Source organism: Homarus americanus, unplaced genomic scaffold, assembly GCF_018991925.1.
Source record: "Homarus americanus isolate GMGI-L3 unplaced genomic scaffold, GMGI_Hamer_2.0 scaffold52512, whole genome shotgun sequence".
Lineage (NCBI taxonomy): Eukaryota > Metazoa > Arthropoda > Malacostraca > Decapoda > Nephropidae > Homarus > Homarus americanus.
Genome location: NW_024735442.1, coordinates 2059730 through 2082409, shown reverse-complemented (window position 1 = coordinate 2082409; position 22680 = coordinate 2059730). Strand labels below are relative to the sequence as shown.

The 22680-nt window shown below is 41.4% G+C and overlaps 1 protein-coding gene across 1 annotated transcript in view; it reads right to left on the bottom strand.

Moving 5' to 3' along the window:
- Positions 1–4866: 4866 nt before the first annotated feature.
- The window catches only part of LOC121870987 (short-chain specific acyl-CoA dehydrogenase, mitochondrial-like), a 29303-nt gene continuing 11489 nt past the window's right edge, over positions 4867–22680 (bottom strand). Inside the window, exons 4-9 of the mRNA XM_042372991.1 lie at positions 19732–19883; positions 19321–19509; positions 16427–16570; positions 16140–16267; positions 6049–6144; positions 4867–5439 (exon numbers count right to left, since the gene is read on the bottom strand). Coding sequence (XP_042228925.1) covers positions 5227–5439; positions 6049–6144; positions 16140–16267; positions 16427–16570; positions 19321–19509; positions 19732–19883 — 922 coding nt within the window. The 3' untranslated portion in view covers positions 4867–5226. The remainder of the gene's footprint in view (positions 5440–6048; positions 6145–16139; positions 16268–16426; positions 16571–19320; positions 19510–19731; positions 19884–22680) is intronic.

Below are 22680 nucleotides of genomic sequence, written 5' to 3'. Positions count from 1 at the left end.
GAAAATTACTGGACAGTGTAACTATCCATTTGTAAAAGTGTAACTTTCTCCAGGATAAAATTAAGTGTCTAGCAAGAAAAATAAAATGTACATGATCTGTGAATTAATAAAAATCACAGTAATGTACTGTAATTAACTTAAGACATCAATAATTTGGTATTTACTGTGACCTGTCTATCCTCATCTGCAGGACCGTAGTGGAAGCCATGCTACGACCTGCGTACGTCGGAGGACCCAACCAGCAACAAGGTGCTGCCTCCCAGAACCAAGGTGGCACAGCTTCTTCTCCTCCATCTCTGACCAATTATCAAATGTTTTCAATATTTTTGGTTGAAGGAAACTTCCTCAACAAATCTGTTATATATAAAGCAAAGATCATCTCAACATTGTGAGCTCCTCTGATCAGTGTAGTGTTAGGAAGAGTACGTGGTTTACTTGCAGCATGATTGGATTTGATGTTAGCGGTGAATAAAAAAGCAAATTAAATTGACCACTTGTTGCTGAACGCACACTCAGGTTTCATGCATATGGATGCCCAAAGAACCAAATACAATACATTATTATAGATTTAGTAGTGAGGATGTAGATTTCCAGCAGTGTATAAGTGAAACATTGTTGTTGTGATTATTAACATTAATGTAGAAGCCTGTGGCATTAGGCTATGGTGGTCCACTCCTGTTGTCTTCTCAAGGTTCATTAATTTTGGAGCTCATGAAGTAGATCCCTGCCATTGTTATCTCTGTTATTACCTGAGAGTTATACCTGTAGTAATTACTAAGATATTTTGCTTTAATGTATTCTTAAGCTATTGACTGAACCTGCCTTTACTGTTGAGGTAGTTTAAAGATAAAGAGTATATGTAATTAACATGTAGTAGACCTGGACAACACGGTGTATCATTATCCCAGATTCTGACTGTACTGTCTGGGAGTATTCACCGTACTGTACATACTTTACCTTGTCCACTCTGCACTTCTTGTTATCCTTATGGAATTGGGCACAGTATGATAAGATGATATTGATTGTTAACCCTTTTAACTGTTGACTGAACTTAAAAGTTATAGGTTCTGGTTTGACAAATTAAGGTGAGCAGGTGGGACCAGCAAATGCATCTGTTTCATGATGCAAGTGTAATGCAATTTTTAATATGTTACGTGCAGTTATCTATGAAACTACGAGTATATTTAACAGTCTTATGGAAATATATTTAATAAACTATACAAATTTTAAACTTTAAGGAAAAAATCTTATTTCTAGGTTGTTAAAATCATAAAAAAAAAATGTAAAATTTGGCAGATATTTCAAGAGAATTTAATTTTCCATATCAAGAGACCGACCAGATTTTTGCACAAAGCTGACCACAACCCACATCTGCCTTCCATTAACTGCCTTCTTTGTAGTTGTAGAGTTGATGGTCCATGCCCTTAGAAACACATATGTTCCTTGGTGCATTGGTGTTGTGATCCCAGAGTGATGATGCAATTTCTTAACACAACAAAAATCATCTAAAAGATAAAAAGCTTTTCGTAAGTATGAAAATAAAAGTTCAGTGTAAAAAGTCTTTGTCTATATCAGTGGCTCCCAAACATGGGGTCGCAAGATGCATCACAAGGGGTCGCACAGAGGTCATGGGGTCTCATACAGCTCATAGTCCAGGTGTCAAGGACTGAAGAACGTGGCCCAGGTGCTGTCTCCTTAAGTCAGGAACAATAAATTATGGTCAAGGAAATAATGCAGTTCTCTCCTTGTGTCAAGTCAGGTCAGTCCAGGGAAGGTGAACAATGACACATTTAGTTTCTGTTCAAGACAGATGTAAAACAGTGTGGCTCTTTTGTCCTCCAATAACAGAATTACAGCCTGACAATGAGGCAAGGATGAATTTTGCCATCTATGATGACATATCAATGTTTTGGGTTATTTATCAATTTGACATTCAGCTTTTAAAAATCAAACTATCAAGATTGTGATACAATTTGGGAGCTCCTATGTCTGTGAGGCAGCTTTCCTGTCCATGGTGTTTATAAAATAATGATTACCGCAACCTTATATCAAACTTAAACTTAGAAAATTGTGTGCTGTGTTGTTTAATCACATAATTATACCAACAGTTAAATTTTTTTTAATGGTAATACACACACGTTACATATGAATTATGACAGATGAAACTTGTATTGAAAATTAATTATATGCTGATGCACACAGGTCACATGCGAAGTACGTACTGTACTGTACTGTATGACATAGTTGTAACCAAGAAAATTGTATGTTAGGTTGCTTAACCATGTAATTATATCCCCAGGTATAGAACATTAAATTATCAAAGAAACATGGCACATATTAAACATGACAGAGTTGTAGCCTGTTTCTGCCAGTGTTTACTTTTAGACTTCTCCAATATGTAATAAATTTTCCTTACATTGTTTTTATAGCTAAATACGTTTATCAATATGTCCGTATTTCCTAAGGATGCTCATATATATACAGCATATGTAATGACTTGGGGTCGCACTGGATAGGCGACAAAACTAGACGGGGTCGCACTGGAAAATGCTTGGGAACCCCTGGTCTGTATGATTATATACAATATGCTATATTAATGTTAATTATGTTAACTTGAAGAAATAATGCCAGTATAAAAATTACACAATACTAGAGGCATAATAATTACTGTAGTTCCTGTGCAAGAGCATGAAAGATTAATGATTATATTACAAGTTGAAACATTACAAATACCTATATAACAAAGGAGTTGGTCTCCCAACTTCAGCTGGAAACTTGTAGGAACAGACATACAATATCTGTTAAAACTAGATAAAAGTGTTACCTAGGGCTGGTCTGAGAGTTGGTGCCTGTTGCTTGGAAGACACGAGTTGTTTGCCTCGAGTTCTTGAAGTGTCATCTTGAACAGACTGAATCTGCAGGAACCATAAACAAGTACAGTATGTATGTATGTTAACAGTGCTTAGGAGAGACTGTAACTTTGAGTATCTGCAAACATTATAGCAGTAATGTACTGTATAATGCAAAAATATTTATGCAAGAACATAAATTTTTAAGATTGGTAAAGAGGGAAAAATAATTGTTGTTATAAAGTATGACTTTTGCATACAGTAGTGTAAAAATATCCCACATACCAGTACATGATAATTAATAAATTTCTTAGATCATTTAAATTTTCATATTTGCTACAGTAATGTTTTGGCAATTATGTGTACAGTAACTAAATATTTGGTAATTATATATCTCTTCACTAAATAACATGATAAAATTTTTATAAATTACAAAAAGATTAGATTATGGTAGCAATTTTCTGGATGCAACAATTCTGTCCATGTTAGCCATCAGGAAACAGGCAGCTACACTGATAAAGTTTAATAGATGATCTTCACCCCTGTACGATATGTGCAGGTAGAAAAATTATTGGTTTTTTATCTAAGTGTCTGGTGCACTGATAAGTTTACATAGCACAAAAATAAATACTTTAATATAGGTATTGTATTACCAGATACTCAAAGCTGTCTCCTCTTTACTGATTAGGTACAAGGCATTGCATACTATTGCATTAAGGCTCAGTTGTTAGGTTTAATAAAGTGAAAAGGTTAATTATATATACGTATATATATATTATTCATTATTTATGCATAGTTATGACCATGTTTTCAATGTTAAGTCACTAATTTGGTTATGTAGATAGTAAGTTATACATCTTTTATTATTTAATAAATACCTGAATATCTATCCTTAGTTTGACTGACATCTACTTTCGTAATACAGTAATATCTAACTCAATTTACCGTATATCACAAGAAACTTATAGATATACTGTACCGCACTACGCTGTGTCCACGGTTTATTCTGTAACAAGAGCTCCGAGGGTCTTGTAAGTTACGACCTCCAGATACAGTGTGTGAAGTCACAAGATGGAGGGTATTCTATTCAGAGTATCAAAGTAGGGAGGATTTACATCCTCGAGGATTGACTTACAATGTCAGCTGGGAGATACAACATTGGAGTGTGATTCCTTTTGAGTATCTGGCTCCTGATCCACTTCTGCTCCCACAACTTAAGGTATGCAACCCACCTCAACTGTTTTTCAATTCACCCATGTTGAGGGATTTCTTCTGTTAATGTTATTCCAGAGAAGCAAGAAGCTTTACATATTCAGCTCTTTCCTTTATGATCGTTTATTTTACAAGCTACATCTCTTACCTTATGATGTCATTTCTTTAACTTTCAAATTTTTTTTTAAGATATAACTCGTGTTTTGCGAGCTTCAACTCCTGAATCCTATCTTCCTACTTTTATTGTGGATGATATTATAAAGAAAGAGTGAAGCTTGAAATATTAAGACATTTTTATTAACGAGAACATTTACAGTAGAAGAGAAAGGTATAGGATTTTGAATGTTCTAGTTCACATAGTATGAAGTTGTGAGAGATAAACAGATAGCTGTTCTAAAACTAGTCTTAACGAAGCTTTCTGTAGTTAAAGTTACTTTTCAGTAATAAGTCATTTAGTCACCTGCAGGTGGGACAGATGGACAGTTAGAGCAGAACCATCATGGTATGGTATATGCACATCACCCATCTACAAAAGGAAGTATACCAAATGGCTTAAGTTTATTTAAAACTGTTGAATGAGCTGATTTTACAAAATTAAGTTTGAAAATACCTACGGTCAGATACAGCAAAGTTGAACTGGCTTAGGGTGTCTTAATTGTGAATCGAGATAATGTACCTCATTTATGCCAAGTGGTGAGAACAATCCACTCACAATTGGCAGGAGAGTAGATTCTTGAAACTTATGACCATAAACAGACAAATCAAATGGTGTATCCCCACATTGCTGAAGGATAAAAAAAAATCATTATCAGTATTTACATATAATTGTTTATCTTAGGAACCATATTATATTAAAAATATATATCCTGTACATATTTGTAATTGCATTGATAAGTTGCTTTTAAGAACAAAAATAAAACTCAAGTTTATTACACTACAACTCACTTGAGTATAAAATGGTAGCGTCCCAAACATTTGTATTATGAAATTACATTGTAAATTATTCTAAGAATACAGTAGTGTTAAATAAAGTTACAGGTATAAGCAAAAAGTTAACTTCTCTCGGCATTAAGGCAACATTAAACATGAATGGAAAAATATACCCATATTTGAACTATTGAAAGAAATAATTATTGAAGAGAAAACTTAATTCTTATAACTACTGCTACAGTGCTTGGTATTCTTTAATAAGATTTCCTGCTATGACTAAACGCTGTATTTCTGATGTGCCTTCATAGATTTCAGTGATGCGCGCATCTCGATAGTGTCTCTCCGCTGGCATGTCACTGACGTATCCCATACCGCCAAGGATCTGTATAGCCTGATGACCACAGAAAGTGGCTGTTTCTGAGGCAGCCAGTTTAGCCATGGCAGCAAACTGTTGAAAGTGGGAGAAAAGGTAAGCATAACATTTAAGTGTCATCTCAAACTTAAAAATGAATCATGGTAACCATTCCAATATTCTGTTTATAACCCGCACTTATATAAAATGCATCTTCCTGAGGCTGGAAAATGGATGCAGCCAGTCATGGTGCTGGTGGACAGAGGATAAAGGATTGTACAATATAAGGTCTGGAAGATGGGTGATGATAAAGAAGAGTACCTGGAGGTCAAACACAGAAGAGAAGTTTATTTGGTTAAGATGTATGAACAGGATGCATTTGCAGATAAGATGAATAGTGAATATGCTACAGGTGAGATATACAGAATAGCAAGGCAATTCGAGGATAGAAACAAGGATTTAACTGAAGAGCAGAGCATGAGAAATGACTATGAAGATGTGGCTGACAATCATGAGGAAGTTAAGGATGTTTGAAGAAAATAATATGATCGACTGGTGAATAAGGAGTTTGACTGGGACAAAGGCAAGTTCTGACCATTACAAACAATATAGGCATTGCCAACCAAGTAGAAGTTTAACCTGCAATATTATATATTAAAAAATTGAAAGATATCATGGAAAGGTAAAGAAAGGAAAACATCTGACCTTGGTATATGGCTTCCCTTCATCCTTAAGTACAGCTGCCTTATAAGTCAGAAGACGTGCTGATTCAATTTTTAGTGCCATGTCTGCCAGTTTTTGCTGCAGAAATAGTAATTTATCATAAGTTCATAAGTGCACAATCACATTCAATTTAAATAGTTGCCAATAAGATAAAATAATAAATTGTACTGTAAAGGTATTACAAAGATGTGGTTGCTGTGTGGGGCAACTTTAAGCAAAGTCATTCCTAGGTAGCCTCGAACACATGAGGTAACCATTACAATATTATAACACCAGGCATTTGGAAATAGCTTAAAGGTGTACAGACTGGCTGACTCATTAGAGTGTTATAATATCAGTATTTGAGTATCACTTATTGAAAGTAGGTCCTCCAGGCACGATGGGACAGTGCAATTACTGCACCGCAATAATACTAAGCTTTGTTATACTGTATAAGAGTGCAGTGTGGACAGAGCATTGCATTCACTAACTATGAAGTTAGGTACCTATTCACAGATTGGAGATGAATGCTGTATCCACTTGAAGGCAGCAGCCCTTTATATATCCATCATTAATAACCACTATTTCTATCATATGATGTGAAAATGTTTTTCAATCTTGTCCACAAGTTGATTCTACAAATTTATGACTACAGGTGCACACCAGTGGTGTATTCTTAATGAATGTAAGGTATGCATTGCATGCCTAGTAGAAAGCAAAATATATTTTTAAATAGTGTTTTCAATAATACAGATTTATTTTTAAAGTCTTCACAGTTTTCACTCAGGAAAGTCGAGGAGACTCAGCTGTATAGATATGTACATACCAAGATATGTGAACACGCCTGACGCCAAGACTCTGTTACCATTCATTGTACCATTTATTCACATGTCTGTATTACTACATATTATTATAGCATGTCTGATGTCCATGCTTATGTCTAATGCCTATGTTCATTTACTATGTCCCGATGTACTATGTCTGTACCGCGCTAGTCGAGTAATTAGAAGACCTCATTTATTGTCCTAGGAATGTCTAGCAACTCTCTTTGCCTGGCTAGCTAATTTCCCTCAGATCGGCCTCGGCCTACCTACGGTCCGGGGTCCCTAGTAACCGCTCCTGTATCGGTTGGCTATCACGCCCAGCCTTGTACACTTATTGAATATACCTACTGCTCGTGCCCTGGAGTTTCAAGAACCTTGTCTAGGATTACATCCACCACACCACATGGCGCAGTCTGAGTAGCTCCAACACGACAGTTTACAAGCCTCAAGAGCCGGCCCCGTCTGTTTCCCGGCCTCGTGTTTCCCGCCCAGAAGATATACTCCACAGTGCCCCTGGATTTAAAGTGCTTTGTGACCTTGTGAAGTGCCCTAAGTGAAGTGCAGTGCCTTTCATGTCTCTTTGCTATGTTTCTGCGGCCCTACAGGTAGCAGACACGCCTCCAGCCCAGTTTCCAAGACAGCACTTCCGGCATACCCCCCATCCACGGAGGCTCGCAAGCCACTGCCCGCGTCCCCCTCCACTGAGTCATCACCAGCATCTCGCCCGGGCGCGCGGAGGAATACACCGCCGCCAGCCGCCTCCTCTCACTTCACAAATATTACAGTCAGTACTCTTTTACTTGCCAGCCAGTTCCTGCACTTAAGCAAATCCATTGGCGAAAATATAGCACTTCACCTTATTCTCCTTGTCTTTCCCATCGCAACAATACCAAACACGAGATGTCTGACCACGACGATTTGCTGGGAAATTTATATGAGGATTATGAGGAAGACGACGCCTCACAGACCCTCCCACCCCCCCTCACGCCTCACACGCCGGGCGCGCCAAATTCAAAGGATGGGAGCCAGGATATACGTCAGTTAATCCACTTCCTACAAGTTTCTCAAGAGAAGGAAGCCCAAAGACGTCAATTAGAGGAGGAAAAACGACGTCAAGAGGAATTGTCAAGACAGTCAGAGGAATCAGCTTACCGCCTTCAACTTCAACAACAACACCAAGCTGATAACCGCAAATTCCTGGACCTATTGGAATTGCTGGCAACGAGGACGACTTCACCAGCTGCCACAACCAACTCGCCAGCTTCAGCCTCTTCATCTATCCTTCAGACAACGCCTCCTCACACGTCACCTATCTCCCCTAGGTATGCCTCAGTGTCTTCTCAACCACCCGTTCCAGTCTCAACTCTCGTCGACCTCTCCGTGCCTCCTCCACCGCCTGCCGTCTCGAGTACACCCCTGCACAGCAAGTCTTCAGTTCCCAGTCCCCCACCTCTTCAATCTGATGCAACATATCAAGTATACCGTCAATGGCGACGTCGTTTCGAAGACTTTGCTGTTATGTCTGACCTCTACCGAATGCCCCCTCATAAACAACTCATCCAATTAAGATCGTGCATTTCCCTCGATGTTCAACGCCTCCTAGAGCACACGCTAGCCATCCCCCCTGACTCCCCCAGGTCAGTGACAGAGGTTTTAAACGCCTTGCAGAGTCATTTCCGTGGCCTCCGCAATGAAGCTTTGCGTCGTAGGGAACTGCTATCCTGCAAACAAGCTTCTGGGGAATCATTCTCAGACTTCTATGCACGACTTAAGGACCTAGCAACCGAGGTGGACCTATGTACAGGCGATCCTGTAACCTGTGCTGAGATCCAGCTCAAGATGATCTTGCTGATGGGTGTACGTGACGAGGACCTGCTTCAGAAACTCCTCACCCTCGACGCCGCCTCTTCCCTCACCGACTTCGTCACCTGTTGCAGGTCGTATGAGGCCACAAGAGAGGCTGCCTCAGCTATACACTCATCGCCATCTCAAGTCCACGCCGTCTCCACCTACAAGAGGAATCAACGCCAGATGCAGACGACGTCCTCTCCACAGCCCCCGTCACAGTCACCAGTTTCTTCTCCCGAATCCTGCAGAAACTGTCAGCACCAGCATGGTCCAGGAAAGTGCCCTGCGGCTGATAGTACATGTCGAAACTGTGGGTTTCAAGGCCATTGGCCCCGCACACCTCGATGTCCTGCCAACAAGGCCTCATGCAACGCTTGCAACAAGCAAGGACACTTCGCCAAGTGTTGCAGGTCCACCAAGAAGCCTCCATCTCCAGGTCAAAACGTCTCTTCACAGCCCGACAGAACGTCCACACCACCGTCTCCCAAGAATAACAAAGGATGCCGACGCGTGGATGATACCTCGAGTGACAGGTCCCCCAAGCCCGTCAATGTTCGTCTGTCCTACGGTACCAACTCTTCCAACCTCCTGATGATACCTGACACGGGCGCGGACATCACGGTGATTGGACCAACACACCTGGACGCCCTCAACATCCCCAGGAGTAGCCTGTCACCCACAGCCATGAACGACGTGCTCACAGCGGACGGGTCCCCGATGTCTCCACCTTTGGGTTGCTTCAAGGCAACACTACAGCTCGGTCCCAAGTCTTGCCTTGCCACAGTCCACGTCCATGAGGGCATCCAAACCCCTCTCTTGTCATGTGGCCATTGTCAGGACTTGGCCATCGTCTCATCCGAGTTCCCAAAGCCCATCCTCGCTGTGACACACCTCAACAGGTGTGCAGAGATACCTGTTTCAGCCATGACCACACCTGCTGCCGCCCGGGAGTTCTTTTTTCGTCAGTTCAGCGACGTCCTTGTCTCCAAGCCCGACCTCCAGAAGACGCCGCTCAAGAAGATGACAGGCCCCCCGATGAGAATCCACCTCAAGCCTGGCGCGACGCCTTTCGCCATCCACACACCCAGGCCTATCCCCTTTGCCATACGGGACAAGGTGAAGGCGGAGCTCGATTCTCTGGTGCAGCAGGGGATCATCAGACACGCCGGTGAGGAGCCCTCCGAGTGGTGCCACCCTATGGTCTTGGCACCCAAGCCTGTAGGTGTTCGCATCACAGTGGACCTCACCCATCTCAACTCGCAGGTCTCCCGTCCCGCCCATCCATCGCCTACGCCCATCCAAGCAGTCCGCAGCGTCACCCCGTCTGCAAAGTTCTTTACCACGGCGGATGCACTACATGGGTACTGGCAAGTCGACCTGGCGGAAGAAGATCGCCACCTCACTACATTCATCACGCCCTACGGCCGCTTCCAACACTGCCGCGGACCCATGGGCTTCGCAGCAACGGGGGATGCGTACTGCCTCCGTGGGGATATGGCTCTGCAGGGTGTCACCAACTGCGTGAAGGTCGTAGATGACATCCTGCTCTTCGACGATGATCTCCCGGCCCACTTGAACCGAGTTCATCTGATGCTCACAAGATGTCGTGCCCATGGTATCACCCTGAACAAAGATAAATTTGTGGTCGCCGCCCCCCAAGTTAACTACTGCGGCTACAACATCTCGCCAGAGGGGATCTCAGCTGATGAGGAGAAGGTCAAGGCCATCAGGGACTTCCCTACTCCAGCGAACCTGACCGACCTTCGCTCATTTATGGGCCTGGTAAATCAGCTGGCCGACTTCTCCCCTAAAATCGCCACATCAGCCCAACCTCTACGCCCCCTCATGAGCCCCAAGCGCTCCTTCCTCTGGACTCCTGACCACGACCTAGCGTTCAGGAATGTTAAGAAGGCGTTGCTGTCACCACCAGTCCTGGCACCCTTCGACCCGTCCTTACCAGTGGTCCTCCAGACCGACGCCTCCCGTCTATACGGCCTCGGATATGCCCTCCTTCAAGACCACGGCCAGGGTAGACTGTGCTTAGTTCAGTGTGGCTCCAGGTTTTTGACGGACACGGAGACCAGATACGCCACCATTGAACTAGAGATGCTGGCAGTCGCCTGGGCTATGGCCAAGTGCCGCCTTTACCTGTTCGGCCTTGGGCATTTCACCCTCATGACGGACCATCGCCCGCTCATACCCATTCTTAATCACTACACGTTGGACGCCATCGAAAATCCTCGCCTCCAACGTCTCAAAGAGAAGACCGCCCCTTACGTCTTTACAGCTGTGTGGCGCGCCGGGAAGCTTCTGTGCATACCAGACGCCCTCTCCCGAGCCCCTGTTAGTCGCCCCACACCTGAAGATGAAGTCGACTGTACCATGGCCGCTGCTCACGTTCGGTCTTTAGTGACACACACAGCCACTTCTCTTGCTGACAAGACGACGACGACGCCCTCCATCGAAGACGATAGGACTCTCCAGGAGCTTCGCATCGCCGCCGCTCAAGACCCGGCATACGTCCAACTCCTCGACTACGTCTCCGCTGGATTCCCCACCAACCGCTACGACATTCACGCCTCCGCCCTCCCCTTCTGGAAGCTAAGGGATAGCCTCTATGCGGACGGAGAGCTGGTGTTGTACGGCCCCAGGATCGTCGTTCCCGCTGCCCTCCGCCGGCGCACCTTATCCCGCCTCCATGACAGCCACCGCGGCGTTGAAGCCACCAGGCGCAGAGCCCGTCAGACCGTCTTCTGGCCTGGTATTGACGCCGATATTAAGAGCACGGTTGAGGCCTGTGAGCCTTGCCAGCAACTCCAACCCAGCCAGCAACAAGAGCCGTACCTGTGCAATGACCTCCCAAAGCGGCCCTTTGAGTCCGTGTCCGCCGACTTCTTTAATGTGGCCGGAAAGTCTTTCCTGGTGGTCGCCGACAGGCTCTCTGGATGGCCCGTGGTAGTTCCCTGTGGTCGGGACACCACCTCTTCCAGGGTCATCCGGATGTTTTGTTGCTTCTTCCGGGAAGTCGGAGTGCCTCTCCGCCTCCGAACCGACGGTGGGCCCCCGTTCAATAGCCACGAGTTCAAGAGCTTCGCCGAACGCTGGGGCGTCCACCACATCGTCACCTCCCCTCATTACCCGCAGGCGAATGGCCACGCCGAGGCAGCGGTAAAGTCCGTAAAATACCTCATCCTCAAGACAGCACCGACGGGGAACCTGGACTGCGAGGAGTTCGACAGGGGCCTACTGGAACTCCGTAACACCCCTACCCCTGCCGGACGCTCTCCTGCCCAGGTGTTGTATGGCCGCCCCCTTCGTACTTGTGTGCCTGCCCACCCCCAGTCCTTCTTAGATGAATGGCAGATCAAGGCGGACGAGTGTGACCGCCGTGAGGCTGCCCGGATGGCCCAAGTGACAAGCCACTATGACGCCCAAGCCCGCCCCCTTCCCAGGTTGGCCGTCGGCCAGCAAGTACGAATCCAGGACCCGACGTCACACCGCTGGGACAAGGTCGGGGTCGTCATGGGCCGTGGCGAGTCTCGTTCGTACCAAGTCCGCCTCCCCAGTGGTCGTGTGTGGTGGCGAAACAGACGCCATCTCCGCCCAGTGCCATCCTCTAGTGACGAACCTTCCTCCCCGTCCCCTGTGTCCCCTTGCCCAGACCAGGAACGAAGGTCGTCAGTTGATCCTCCCATTGTCCCTCGCCGCTCCCCCCGACTCATGGAAAAAGAGTCCGTAGCCGCTCGAGATTGCACTACGAGCGTAAAGGGGGAGGGAGGTGTATAGATATGTACATACCAAGATATGTGAACACGCCTGACGCCAAGACTCTGTTACCATTCATTGTACCATTTATTCACATGTCTGTATTACTACATATTATTATAGCATGTCTGATGTCCATGCTTATGTCTAATGCCTATGTTCATTTACTATGTCCCGATGTACTATGTCTGTACCGCGCTAGTCGAGTAATTAGAAGACCTCATTTATTGTCCTAGGAATGTCTAGCAACTCCCCTTGCCTGGCTAGCTAATTTCCCTCAGATCGGCCTCGGCCTACCTACGGTCCGGGGTCCCTAGTAATCGCTCCTGTATCGGTTGGCTATCACGCCCAGTCTTGTACACTTATTGAATATATCTACTGCTCGTGCCCTGGAGTTTCAAGAACCTTGTCTAGGATTACATCCACCACACCACATCAGCGTCCCTCAATGCATGCAGAAGGATAAGCCACATGCCCTCAGTGGATATACAGACGTAACCATCCTATCAATTGTATGTATATTATGTATGCTGTATGTATACTATGTATGTGCTCCATTTATATACACTATTTATTCAGCCTAGCTAGCAGCGTGTGGTAATGTATTTACCATGTCCCACATGCTTAATTAATGTGCCTGGCGACATATGGGAGCTGTTAATGTATCACTTACCACATGTCGCCTAGAGGCTAGTTGACCCCCAGACAGAGTAAGGAGCACCACCTCCCTTGTGTACCTTCGTTTATCCAGTAAATAGAACCTACGAAAACTCTACAGGTGTTTGTGTTCGCTCCTGTAGATAGAACTTGATACCCAGAACACATGCATCAATAACATGCTAAAATGAACTATATTGTATTGGAGCATAAGGAATTTGAGCCATTTTAGTCAAATTTAATACTTTTCCCTTAAAAAGCATGAAGTCTTATGTTATACGGTGATACAGGTATTATATTACCTAAGAGTTGTTGTTCCATAAGAGTGGCTATTTAATAAAGTTTCTGTAAATGTAATGGGTACAAATACATGCACTTCGAAAACAGCATTCACTTGTTGAGAGGCTATGTAGACCGGTGGCGGCCTCCGTCGGCTGGACAAAACTGGTCCACATTATTATTTTTAATATTTATAAATAACCGTTAGTCTGCTTTCAGTTATAATTTTTTCACTTGGGAAAGTTATTCAGTTTTCTGTTTTACTTGAAATAACAATCGGATCATATAAATAAAAATATTTACTAAATATTTAAATGTTCAGCAACAAGATCATTGGCAACTTTACAGAAGGCCAGTGTTATGCATGATCCCTAGTCATTTTTTTAACTCCTTTATTTCTAAATTATTGCAAATCACACTGAAAGCTTAATATTCTTTTGCCGTAAGTATTTTTGCACCCATTATTTAATGATTTATAACAGATATTTTGTCAGATGCCACTGATATAATTTAAGAAATTAGGTATTTATAAAAGCTTGACAACCCTTATTTAGAGAAAAGCCATATCCTACTTGATATTTGATTTGATAACTGATATACAGTATGTGGGTGTTCTGCATGTCTCATCAGTGCAATCACGATACACCAATGGCACACACTGTTTTATCCTGGTACACAAATAGGCAGGGGTAATAATAATAATAATAATAATAATTATTATTAGGTATTATTATTTTATCACTGTTGTTAACATTATTAGTAGTATTAAAATAAACTGTATTGATAATGAAATTATTAATACACATTCCAATGTTATTTTAAGACTGCTCACCACCTCCCACAGACATAACAAGAGGTCTTGCAAGGCCTCGGGTATGTTTATTCAATATTGTTTTTCCAAATTCACATCCGTGTTGGATAAAATGTGTTCCCTAATACATTCATCGCATTATAACCAATTCTCATCATGAAAATGTGTTACAGGATAACAGACTAATGCAGATATAAACTTAAATAGTTGTGTGATGCTTTTGAGTGGATTTATCTAAAAAAAAAAGATGAATATTTAAGAAATGAAATAAGAGAACTGCACATTTCTGGGAGACCACAGTACAGTACAGTACTCCTAATATTTCAAGCTCTAACTGTACACTATTAAGTAATACAATCAGTTGCTTCCCACAATTTTCCTTCATAAAGACTTAAATTTTACATATATTTACACCTAATTATAACTGTCATCTATTTCATTACTACTCCAATTTTTATTGAATTTTAGTACAGTAACATGTACTTTAGCCGGAACTCTCCGATAGCTGGTGCCATGGGTTGCGTTGGGCCTACCCACGCAACCCAACTCCAATGTTTGTTTTACAGGAGATAAGACACCAGGCGAGCCGTGACTCCATCATCACTATTTCATTAGTAGTTATGCAATAGCTCATGGGGGCTGATTGAGACAGTGTTGTATTGTCCATCGTGTCTCACGCCCCAAAACCACATTTTTAGCCAGTAGACCCTAGACAATGGGTTAGTCAAGACCTCCTCCTCCCGTCTTAAGGAAACGGGAAGCAACACAGAATTCTCCTGCGCGACACCGTCAACAATGACTGTCAGTGATACAAGACTATGAGTGCCAACCCAAGGTCTGTTATTCCCTGTGGAAAGATCAAGTATGAGAAAGCCTGGTTGCAACAAGAGCGATCCAGTGGATGTATCACTTGAGGAATTAAGGTTCTGTTGAGTCATACCCATAGTAGAGTCATCAAATGTGCATCCCCAGGTTGAAAATTCCCTCTTTACAAGATAAATTTCATTATGCCGTGAATGTGAGCGACTCATATATCCATGCAAATTGTAAATCATTGTATGGAAGCTTGCCAAATAAATGTAGGAGCAATTATCTGCCAGTATCTGTGATCCTATCTCATTTTTACTAAAGGTAATGACTAATTGGTTATAACAAAGTATAACCAATAACTTAGAGACGGATGTTGGAAATTATTGGAATTCATTAAATCATCATTTATCAAGTATAAATCACATGGAATGTCAGGTGGTGGAGTGAATTTCTACGTAGATACACCATAATCTCCTGTAAGTAACCAGTGTGAATGCATCTAACTCTACGGTAAGAAATAAGAAACACATAATTATCCCCATAATTTCGTGACAGCTGGAATTTAAATTTGCTTGGAATTTTTCTGGAAAATTCCAGGTTTGAATTTTTTTTCCGAGGAGCGCATTTTCTGGACAATTCTGAGGATGGGAGTTTCATCCAGGTTTGAGAAATGAAAATCAGGCGCATTTTCCGGAAATTCTGAGAACATTTTCCTGGTATCTGGAAAAATTCCAGGGATGGGGGATATTTCCGGGGTTGAGAGTTGTCTCGTTACCCGGAAATCTCTCATTCCAGAAGTGCTCTGCACCAATTGTTCTGGCTAATGGATACTTGTATACTGAAATAACAATTAGCAGAAAATAATTGAGAGTTCTCATGAAATAAGTTTGCAAATATCACTTTAATAGAAGTTAAAAAATTTAATGCATGTGTCAATACTTTCAGCTATATCTTGATGAAACCTAACCTAACCTAATCTATCCTTCACCTAACACCATAATTAATAAGAATACTTCTTTTATCCTCCTGACAAGTGGAACCAAATGAGAATCAACAGAATTTTAGTGCTGTAACGGTAAAATACAAGTACTGTACTGTACCTGGATAACTTGCATCTTCAGGATTGGAGCATTAAAGGCCATTCTCTTCCCCGCATAGTCAATGGCACAGTCAAAAGCAGCTTGGGCAATGCCAAGTGCTTGACCAGCTATTCCAATTCTCCCAGCATCTGTAAGATTTGATTCATTTGGGTATTATAAAAGACTTAAAAAAAAAAAAAAAAATGCTTTACAGAGTATACAGTATATTACTGTATTATCTTTCCACATTAAATCAAGAAGTTCAAACATCCTCAGTTAAATTAAAAACTGTATTCCATAATACCTACCTAAAGTCATCATTGCAATTTTGAAGCCCATGCCAGGTGCTCCCAGCATGTTTTCTGACGGAATCTGGCAGTCCTCAAATATAAGATTACACGTTGAAGACCCCCGGATACCTAACTTATCTTCTTTCTTTCCCAATGACAGACCTGAAAATATAATAAAGAAATAACAGAAGAGTTGGTCACATGACAAATAAGTATTTGGGTACAGTACAGGAAAGCCTCCGATAACGACGGTTCTACTAATGACGATTCATATTTAAGACCCTGGTTAATTTAGGACCCAATTCAATTTACACCATTAATTTCTTCGTATTTACGACGAAAATAGAATAAAAAATAAAATAAAATTACATTTTTATATAAATAATAACTAAATCTCGATATTATAAAAAAGAAAAAAAAAACACCTTGTGTACAGAGGCTGCCAGGCTTGTGAGAACAAACAGTTGCAGCTGCCGGGCCTTTTGTTTTCACGCATCTGAACAGGAAAAGGAGAAAAACTTTCTCCGATTTCTTATGGTATTTTTGCATCTCTATTCAACATGAGCAAGAGAGAAAGTGATGGTTCCAAAGCTAAAAGAAAGTGTTAAAGCTTAACCGCGAAACTAGATGTGTTAAAACGATATGAAAAAGGTGAGAGGTCTGTGGATATTATATGGAGCAAGCAATGAATATGTTTTCTGAAGTGGATCCATTAAGAGATCAAAGCATTAAAATTAACAGGAACATGAAAAATGCATATGACTTACACTTAAAGATGTATAATGAGAAAAGAAAGCAGCTGTGTACAGTTCTTTCCACAGCATCATTATTCGAAAGCCTAAACCATCAACTTCAGCTACACCATCAAATTCAGCATCATAAGCAGCTTCAGCAACAGCCTCATGTTAAGTAACAGTTTCAGCAACAGCTACGACATCTTTATGAAAAGCTACAGCTTCAGCCAGAGTTGAACCTGATGACTTGGTCATCTTTGAGTAAAAACTGGCACAACATTCATTGGCTGTCCTAATATTTTAGACTTTACCAGCATTGGTGAGTAGAGTCTTTGTTTTACATTAATATTATTTAAGACATATATGAACAGTAATAAGTGGTGCTTTCATATTCTTATGTAGAGAAATGATGAAGTTTTCACATGTATGCACTTACACAAGTTGGCATTCCCAAACCATTTCGTTTTTTCTTTACCATTAATGGTTAGCTACATCTATTGTTCCATTTATTAACATTAAATAACACTACAGTACTTAAAACATGCATATTATTTTTTTTTTTACATTAATTTTACTACAGCTACAACCAGGGTCTTATTTTCTCCAGTTTCTTATGTAGAACCATCGTCATCGTGTTGTAAACACTAATGAAAACAATACTGTCTCCTCTCCTCTTGTGTGTTTTAATATTCTACGTATTATTAATGAATTGCATTGTTCATTTCGAATAAATAAATATTAATTCAATCAAATACAGTACTTTTTCTGTACATTACACAACACTAATTAAAACAAACATATTTTTTTACATTAATTTTACTTCTGCAATAACCAGGGTCTTATTGTCTCCAGTTTCAGGTGGATAACTAACATTATGGGTGCAAACACTGACAACAACAATGGCATCCCATCTCCTCTTGTGTGACCTTATTATTATTGATTTATATTATAAGGTGTATTCATAAACATTATTTAAAGAATTTAGTTTGCATTTTTCATTAATTGTATTTTGGGGGGAAAAAAGAGGTAAAAAGCCACATAAAACATATGAAAAGGTCACACTAGGGAATGCATCTCATTATTATTGCTTTATTTTAATAGTAATTAATGATTCACGATACAATGATTCACCTTACACTGATATTGGAAAACACATTACCGTCATTATTCAAGGCTTTACTGCACTATTCATTAACACTGTACAGCCTTCAGTCCAGTATCAGACAAAATCAAGTTTTCCCTAAGTTATTACAGTGTGTGTCAATGGTGAAATATTTAAATTTTTTCCAACACGAAACTGTTTCCTAGGGCACACTAAGATTTCTTAGTAAATGCTAAAAAAAATCCATTAATTTCATTATTTTCATAAAAGTACTCTTTCAGCTCAATATGATCATGAAGAACACAAATGTAAACTATTACTTCCCATATGCGACAATGAACAATTATACGCAGGTTTGGTTGTACAGTACATGGGTTCGCCAAGGGGCTTAACTCTGTGAACTGGGAAGATTCTGCTGTGCTATACTGTACTCCAAATTCTTGACTAATAACAACAAGAAATCAACCTAAAGTACTTCCTAATAGATACCTGCACCTCTTCCCAACAGTGTGTTTAAACAAAATTTTATCAGGATCTACAATAATTATAAATTATTTTCTCTGAAAGAACTACAGTACCTTGAGGAATGTGGTCTAAGAACCCATGCTTGTCTCACAGTCAACAGGATAAATTCACCTGTGTAGACTCTTCTTCATTAAAAATTTATACTCCATGGTCAAGGTACATACCTAAGAGACTGTCATATATACTCAAACTAAACACACCCTTAGAGCCCCCTTTTTTCCCTTAATCTTCTTTGCACTTTTCCATTTACATAACATCTTGTAGCCCATCCTAGGCACTTACAGTACGTGTCTTAATTTTTTATAAGAGTACAGTACAGTACTCATCATTCTGACATGGAAAATGTGAAAACTATTATACCATCTTCATGCTTTATAAAATGCAGGTTCATGTAGTGCCTCTTTTGTAATAACAATGTGATTTACTGAAATATATAAGCAAAGACTGAGAGCCAAGTGCTTAAAATAGATTCTATATGCGTTACACTGCTTTTATTGCTAACAAAAGCTCAGTAGAGGTTATAATTCATAAGATTAACTATGCCAACTTACCCTCTATGGGTTTTGGTACAATAAAAGCAGATATGCCTTTATGTTTTTTTGACTTGTCTGTTGCAGCAAAAACAACTGTTGCTTCAGATTCATAACCATTGGTGATCCATGACTTTGTACCATTCAAGATGAAACTGTCTGCTTCTTCTGTGGCAATAGTTGATGCAGCACCTGCATCACTACCATTACCTACAATGCAGTACAAGGAATACATAATAATTTTCTCATGAAATGATGGAACACAAATATTATAAAGAAATTATATTTTAAATATTACTGTAGTGTTTCTGCACAACAAATTCCAAATAAGGAAAATATTAAAATAATCAGATCCTCGTACAATAACTTGCAGTTTACACACTGATTTAATACCGGGTAACCTTATTCTTAATATAACAAATCACAACATACCAGGTTCAGAGAGTGCAAAACATCCGACATGCTCGCCTGTTGTAAAGGGTGTAATCCACTCCTCTTTCTGCTTCTCAGATCCAAATGTCTGCACTGGGCCAATATAGAGTGAATTGTTGACACTCATTATGACTCCAGCTGTTGCACACCCTCTGAGGAAAGAAGCTTCTGATGATGTTATTTTCACAAACATTTCCAACCTAACATCCTTTTTCATGCATAAGAACCTTCTGCTATTTTGCAGGCTGGTCAAATAGATACAAATACCTTCCACTGAAGATGACAACTATTCCTACAGCTACCTTTCACTGATGATGACCAGCGTTAAGGGTTAATCGCTTATACAGTAATAACATTGTTAATAACTGTAAAGGCCTGGGACTTAGGGATAGAAATCCCTTACCAGCCTAATCAGGATCTTATAAAAGGAAAGTCAAGGACCATGATTTTCTGAGGAATAACAAACAACCGTTTGAGATTGACATCTCTTTACTATAAAAATATAACACAAAACTCTGACACCACTCAACAAACATCAAAAAAGGCAAGGTCGCCACTTGTAAAGGCCTGGGACTTAGGGATAGAAATCCCTTACCAGCCTAATCAGGATCTTATAAAATGAAAGTCAAGGACCATGGTTTTCTGAGGAATAACAAACATGGTTTGATCGCTCCTGCTCTCTTGTTTGCAGGGTGAGAGAGAGGGCATATCGAGCTATGAAACTATCTCCTTCTCCTATTACCCACACCTCTTTCATTACTTCTAGGAATCGTTGTATGGCTATTCTTCGTAGAGCCAAGCGGAATTTTATTAAAAGAAAGACCGCTGTCCTGACTAATTCTTCCTCTAGTAAATCCTTCTGGTCCTTAACTAAAAACATCTGTAACAACTTCTGCACGCCTTCTTTTCCTCCCCTCTTCCGTCCCAATAACTCTATAGCCAACTCTCCCCCTGACAAAGCCAACCTCTTTGGCACCTTATTCTCCTCTAATGCCACCTTAGACGATTCCTACTCTATCCCTCCTATCCCTGCACCTCCCACTGAACCTATGCACTTTCCTATAATCTCCACTCGCAGGGTTGCCGGTGCGTTATTCAGGTTGGATGTGAGTAAGGCGCAAGGACCGGACGGAATACCCCCCGGACGGAATACCCCCTTGTGTTCTGAGGGAGTGTGCTGAAGCCCTGGCCCCTGTGTTTGCTCACCGCTTTCACCTTTGCCTCAAACCCCAAACTTTTCCTTCTTCTTGGAAGCATGCCTTGGTTCAGCCCATCCCAGAGAAGGGTGACCATTCTAATCCCTCTAACTATCGGCCCATTGCCCTAACTTCATCCCTCTCTAAGATTTTCGAAACTATCTTGAACTCCCATTTTCTCCGTCACCTTGAACGCCTTTCTCTTTTGTCGGATCACCAGTATGGCTTTCGCCAGGCGACATCTACTGGTGATCTGCTCTCCTATTGCACCCATCTTTGGTCATCCTCTCTTAGGGATTATGGGGAAACTTTTGTCGTGGCTCTCGACATCTCCAAAGCATTTGACAGGGTATGGTACAAGTCTTTGCTATCTAAACTTCCCTCTTTTGGTTTCTCTCCCCCACTTTGTTTTCTCATCTCTAGCTTCCTTGAAAACCGATCCATGGCAGTTGTTGTCGAGGGATCAATTTCTCGCTCTTTCTCTACCAGTAGTGGCGTCCCACAAGGCTCTGTTCTTTCACCAACTCTCTTCCTTGTTCTTATCAATGATTTATTTCACACTACAACTAATTCTATCCATTCGTACGCTGATGATTCCACTCTTCACTCTTCCTCACATTTTCCCCTTCCTCCTAACTCTCAAACTAGATCTGTTTCTAGAACTGATATCATTACTTCTATCAATGCGAATCTGTGCAGCATCTCTGAATGGGGAGGTAGAAACTTGGCCAAGTTCAATAGTAATAAAACTCAATATTTATCAATTACACTGTAAATTAGACGATCTCCCACCAATTACATTTCAGGACGCTATCATCCTCCCAAATTCTGAAATAAATATGTTAGGCATCACCATTTCCTCCAATATGTCCTGGAAATCACACATCCTTAGTATAACTAAAGCTGCCACCCGAAAGTTGGGAATGCTGTACAGATGCCGCAGCTGCTACACTCCTGAGCAGTTGCTTCAAGTATATAAGGGATTCATTCGTCTTAACTTGGAGTACTGCTCTCATATCTGGGGTGGCTCTTCTTCTGTCCAACTATTAGATAGGGTGGAATCAAAGGCATTTCGTCTTATTAACTCTCCTCCTTTAGTCGACAATCTCTCTTCCCTTTCTCTTCGCCGCAATGTTGCATCACTCTCTCTCTTTTACAGGTACTTTAACGGGCAATGTTCGGTGCATTTGTCATCCTGTGTACCGTCGGCAAGGCCGTGGGTTCATAACACACGTCTTGCCCGTGGTGCCCACCAGTTCTCTGTGGATGTCGGTCACACGAGAATAACCCGTTATAGTACCTCCTTCTTTCCTCACACAGCCAAACTTTGGAATGCTCTGCCTTCTTCTGTGTTTCCATGCTCTTACAATCTGTCTCACTTTAAAAAGCTGGTTTTCCGGCATCTTGGTGGTTTAGATTAATACAGTATAACCTTTTTTTTTCTATATTTAAAATTTTTTTCCGTTCTTTTTTTTTCGCCCCCCAGGCTCCGTTGTGGGTTGTTTGACCTGTGCCCGAGTGGGCTAATTCTAGTAAAAAAAAACAAAAAAAAAAACAAAACAATTAACGGAAGTCAACAACTGATGGAATCAAACAATGAACAGATATATCCTACGGCAGCGGCCCTGGGGAAGGTTTTGAAAAGCGGTGATCCACTCTCGGGGGAAGGTCCATTCAACTCCTCACTCGAGTGACAACAGCCGGGACACAGACGGCGGAGATGAACTGACGGTCGTGGCAGCAAAGATAGTGG